The sequence below is a fragment of the Humulus lupulus genome, chromosome 5 (genome assembly GCF_963169125.1).
Source record: "Humulus lupulus chromosome 5, drHumLupu1.1, whole genome shotgun sequence".
NCBI classification, from domain to species: domain Eukaryota; kingdom Viridiplantae; phylum Streptophyta; class Magnoliopsida; order Rosales; family Cannabaceae; genus Humulus; species Humulus lupulus.
Window position 1 is genome coordinate 7,085,318 of NC_084797.1, and position 6,000 is coordinate 7,091,317.

Here is a 6,000-nt window from a genome sequence, read left to right on the forward strand (position 1 = left end):
ATTCCAGAAGCCTTCGGAGGCACAAAATCTGAAGAGATCACTAAGGCCAAGGATTTCCTCGATGCTATTGAAAAATGTTTCGCTAGAAATGATAAGGATGAAATGACTTCACTTCTGGCTTCATTGATGTCCATGAAGTATAAGGGTCGAGGAAATGTTAGGGAGTACATTATGGAAATGTACCAAATTGCTTCAAAACTTAAGGCACTTAAGATCGAGCTTTCTGAGGATTTGCTTGTTCTTATGGTTTTGATATTGCTTCCTGCACATTTTAATCAGTTCAAAGTAAGTTATAACTGTCAAAGGGAGAAATGGACTCTAAACAAGCTCATTTCTCATTGTGTGCAAGAGGAAGAACGGTTGAAGCAAGATAAAACTGAAAGTGCTCACTTGGCCAGTGCCTCTAAGGATAAGGGCAAGAAAAGAAAGCATGAAAATGAAGCTGCTAAGGGTCCAGCCCAAAAGAAACAACAGAAGGATTCAGATGGTTGTTTCTTTTGTAACAAGCCTGGACATGTGAAGAAAAATTGTACCAAGTATCACGCATGGCGTGCAAAGAAAGGTATGTTTCTTACTTTGGTCTGTTCTGAGGTTAATTTATCCTTAGTACCTAGAAACACTTGGTGGATAGATTCTGGTGCTACTACTCACATAAGTGTTTCTATGCAGGGTTGCCTGAGCTACTGAAAGCCAAGTGATGGTGAAAGACACATCTTTGTGGGCGATGGACAATCGGTAGAAGTTGAAGCTATTGGGCATTTTAGGTTGTTATTAGGAACTGATTTTTATTTGGATTTAAAAGACACTTTTGTTGTACCGTCTTTTAGACGAAATTTAGTTTCTGTTTCATTATTGGACAAATTTGGATATTGTTGTTCTTTTGGAAACAATCAATTTAGTTTGTCTTTAAATTCAAATGTTGTTGGAACTGGTTACTTGAATGCTTATGACAACCTTTATTTGCTAGAAACAATTGCATCCTATAATGAAACCTTGCATGTGGAATCACGTGGTACTAAACGCAAATTAAATAAGGAAAATTCAGCCTCATTATGGCATAAGCGCTTAGGTCATATCTCAAAAGGTAGAGTTGAGTGTCTTGTGGCTGATGGCATTTTAGAGTCTCTTGACTTCACAAACTTTGATGTTTGTGTCAATTGTATCAAGGGAAAACAGACCAAAACTAAGAGATTAGGTGCCAACAGATCTACAGATGTCTTAGAATTGATTCATACAGATATTTGTGGGCCATTCCCTACAGCATCATGGAATGGACAACAATATTTCATATCATTCATAGACGATTACTCACGTTATGGGTACCTATATCTTATTCATGAAAAGTCACAGTCTCTGGATGTGTTCAAAGCTTATAAAGCTGAAGTTGAGAATCAACTCAACAAAAGGATTAAAAACGTCAGATCCGATCGTGGTGGTGAGTACTACGGTAGATATGATGGCTCAGGCGAACAACGTCCAGGACCATTTGCTAAATTCCTAGAGGAATGCGGTATTGTCCCACAGTACACCATGCCAGGATCACCTAGCATGAATGGTGTAGCTGAAAGACGCAATAGGACTCTTAAGGATATGGTAAGGAGCATGATTGTTCATTCTACCTTACCTGAGTCTCTCTGGGGAGAAGCATTAAAGACAGCAGCTTACATTTTGAACAGAGTACCAACTAAAGCAGTTGCAAAAACACCTTATGAGCTTTGGACAAGCCGAAAGCCTAGTTTAAAACATTTTCACATTTGGGGATGTCCAGCTGAGGCAAGGCCTTATAGGCCACATGAAAAGAAATTGGACTCCAAAACAGTGAGCAGCTACTTTATTGGTTATTCTGAGCGATCTAGGGGCTATAAGTTTTATGATCCCACACTAAAAAATATTTTTGAGACAGGAACTGCAACATTTTTTGAGGATGTTGAGTTTGGGGGGAGAAATAAGGTTAGGGACATTGCTTTTGAGGAGGAATTGAATTCAAACCCAATTTCTACTATCACTTTTGACAATATTCAGGTTCCTACACCTATCATTTATCAAGAAGTGAATCCAGAACCTCAACAAGACAATGTTGAACAAACCCCTATTCCAAATGAGGTAATTGTTCCAGAAGAACAAACTCAACAACCTCAAGAACCAGTGTCATTAAGGAGATCCACGAGAGAAAGGAGAAGTGCTATTTCGGATGATTATATAATATTTCTCCAAGAACATGAGGATGAGAATGGAATGATGGAAGATGACCCAATCAACTTTCATCAAGCCGTGAAAAGTTCTAACTCTCAAAATTGGATTGAAGCAATGAATGAAGAGTATAAGTCTATGCAAGACAATAAAGTTTGGGAGCTTGTCCCATTACCAGAAGGAAAGAAACTGATTGGTTGCAAATGGATTTTTAAGACAAAACGGGATTCAAAAGGTAATGAGGAAAGGTATAAAGCTCGTCTTGTAGCAAAAGGATATACTCAAAAGGAAGGGATTGACTTTAAGGAGACCTTTTCTCCAGTTTCATCAAAGGACTCTTTTAGGACAATCATGGCACTTGTTGCACATTATGATTTAGAGCTTCATCAAATGGATGTGAAAACAGCATTTCTCAATGGAAACATTGATGAAACAATATATATGATGCAGCCTGAAAACTTTGTGTCAGGAGACCCAAAGAAGATGGTTTGCAAATTGACTAAATCCATTTATGGGCTCAAACAAGCTTCCCATCAATGGTACCACACATTTCATCAAGTGATTCTCTCGTTTGGTTTTGAGATGAATGTTGTTGATGATTGTGTGTATCACAAGTTCAGTGGGAGTAAACATGTTTTCCTGGTTTTGTATGTTGATGACATACTGCTTGCCACAAATGATATAGGCATGTTGCACGAAACCAAGAGATTTCTGTCAAGAAATTTTGAGATGAAAGATCTTGGTGACGCCTCTTTTGTTTTAGGAATTCAAATACATCGAGATCGTTCTCGGGGTATTCTTGGATCATCACAAAAGAGCTATATCGATAAAGTACTAAAAAGGTTTGGCATGCAAGATTGTAGACCAGGTGATACCCCTGTCGTTAAAGGAGACAAATTTAGTCTTAAGCAATGCCCTAAAGCAAGCCTTGAAATTCAAGAAATGCAAAAGATTCCCTACGCTTCAGCTGTTGGGAGTCTAATGTATGCTCAAGTTTGTACGCGTCCGGATATAGCGTATATTGTTGGAGTGTTAGGCAGATACTTAAGCAATCCAAGAATTGATCACTGGAAAGCAGCCAAAAAGGTTATGAGATATTTGAAGAAAACAAGAGATTACATGCTCACATATAGGAGGTCAGATCACTTTGAGATCATTGGATATTCTGACTCCGACTTTGCGGATGCCAAGATAGTAGGAGATCCACTTCGGGCTACATATATCTGTTAGGTGGTGGAGCTATATCATGGAGGAGTGCAAAACAAACACTCATAGCTTCATCCACCATGGCAGCAGAGTTTGTTGCATGTTATGAGGCATCCAACCAAGGTATATGGCTGAGAAACTTTGTCACCGGGCTGCGCATTGTGGATGGAATTGAAAGACCACTTAAGTTGTATTGTGACAATAAGTCAGCTGTATTGTATTCCAACAACAATAGGAGCTCGACAAAGTCAAAACACATTGACATAAAGTTCCTTGATGTAAAAGAAAGGGTACAGAGTGGACAGATTTGTATAGAACACTTAGGTACAAACTCCATGATTGCAGACCCCCTTACTAAGGGTTTGCCACCCAAGGTCTTTCATGAGCACACTGTTCGTATGGGTGTTTTAGAGTATGAGGATATCTAGATTCAGTGGGAGTTTGTCTTTATTATCCTTTGTGTTTTTTATGTGTTTCATGAAACTTGTATAATGGGATATTTTTCTGATCAGAAATTATGTTATTCAGTTTATTTCACTTTGTACATTAAGCTAAAGTTTTGATCTCTATAAAGTAAAGTAGGACCAATTGAAAATTGACATGAATAGATCACCATGCATGTAATTTTCATACGACATTATCATGATTGATCTATGTCATTTAACTGTGTCGGTATATGTGACCATTGATGGGTTTAGTTGTGATTGATACAACGAAAATCGCTTTGATCCTATGTTGATATAGTTAATGGACGAGATTGCATATGCCTATGGTTATGATGACAAAGTTATGAGCTCAATAAGGTTAACACATTTATATATATACATATGTGCCCCAGTTGGAGATTGTTAGAAATTTATTGGGGTCACAATTGTATATATAAAATGTGTGTTGGGTCATCATATAAATAAGTCGAAATTATGTGGTCTATTTTGGAATAAAGTTTATGACTTAAGGGCATGATTGTCATGATTTTAATATGTGGATACCAATTAGACAATTTCTGATTTGATGAGGGGCCAAATTAGAAATAGTTAATAAATATTACTAACTGTTTTAGCAGTTGGTAATATAACAGGTAATGGTCCCCATTTTTGCATCGTATCGTATTTTTCAGATTCTTGAATCCCCATCATCAGGAAAATAAGGCTTCAAAGGATTTTGATGCAAAATTGGAAGATCATACCCTTTACAAACGATTCAATGGACTCCGGTACGCTTCCGCTAATCTTTGACTATTTATTGTTTGGTTCTCTCTAATTAATTAGGGCTAAATTCAGATTATAGTATTCTAACAATATATACATACTGAGTATGAAAAATACTCACCTGCAGAGGCTAGCTATTTCGCTCAGATGTTCAAATTAGAAAAAGGAATTAGTATAATATATATGACAATTTTTTTATAGGAACTTCACTTTAAACTCTACTGGTAGAGCTCTCAGTGTTTTTTGACCCGTTAATAGTTTTCGGCGCGAATTTTTTTATGACTGTGTATATTATAGCTATTTAGAGTATCCTGCAAACTTTCAGAAAATTCCGAATAGTTTACAGTATCGAAAACTAGGTTCAAACATGTTGTTTTCCACGCGCATAAAAAAAATTAATCATGCGTGTAACAACATGTTTGAACCTAGTTTTCGGTACTGTAAACTATTCGAAATTTTTTGAAAATTTTCAGGATGCTCTAAATAGCTACAATATGCACGGTCATAAAAAAAAATCGCGCCGAAAACTGTTCACGAGTTAAGAACTCTGAGAGCCCTACCGATAGGACTTAAAGTAAAATTTCTGAAAAAAATTCTCTTATATATATAATATGAAACGAAGAACGAAGACTTGTATATGCTTGGGTCAACAATCAAGTCAACGTTGAAGGACAAGTATACATATGTGTGGTAATTCTTTTTTGAGCTTATTTTTATTTTATAAAAAAGAACATTTAATTTATTTTTATATAAAAGTTTTTTAATATTATTATTATTATTCATCAAATTAAATAGTTTCTCTTGCTATAGTATATTTGCATATCACAAGTTTCTGTTTTTTAATTATTTAATAAAAGAAATTTGTGTTGTATAATACTTCAATTTAATACATTAAGACATTGAAGATGGGCGTTGGGCTCATTATAAATTTAGACCTACCAATCTTACCCCATCAAGTTCACCTGTGTCATATTTATTGGAGCGACAGTACATCAACCCTCACTACAAAAAAGGAGACTTTTGCCCGCGCAAAATTTGCGCCGGCAAAAACCATGGAGTTTTTGGCGACGCAATTTTGCGCCGGCAAAGAATTGCGTCGTATCTCCGTCGCTAATGTCACTTTTTCCGACACAAATATAATGCGCCGGCAATGGCCTCTTTTGGCGACGAAAAAATACGCCGGTGAAAATATAGATGCGCCGGTAAAAAAATCTGTCACGATATTGTGGAAAACACTTTTAGCAGCGCAATAATGCGCCGGAAATAGTTTAATTTTTTAGTGGCGCATTTTTGCCCCGGTAAAAGTGTATATGTGAAGGTAAGATTGAAACTTTTTGCCGACATAAATTTGCGCCGGTAAAAGTATTTTTAAAATAATAATTTTTATTAAATTATT

The 6,000-nt window shown here is 36.4% G+C and overlaps 1 protein-coding gene across 1 annotated transcript; it reads left to right on the forward strand.

Annotated features, from left to right (window-relative positions):
• Positions 1 to 119: 119 nt before the first annotated feature.
• LOC133780232 (uncharacterized) lies at positions 120 to 908 on the forward strand. The gene is made up of 2 exons (XM_062220090.1): positions 120 to 562; positions 670 to 908. Exons 1-2 carry the CDS (start codon positions 127 to 129, stop codon positions 696 to 698), a joined length of 465 nt encoding a protein of 154 aa, XP_062076074.1. The 5' UTR covers positions 120 to 126; the 3' UTR covers positions 699 to 908.
• Positions 909 to 6,000: the final 5,092 nt, after the last annotated feature.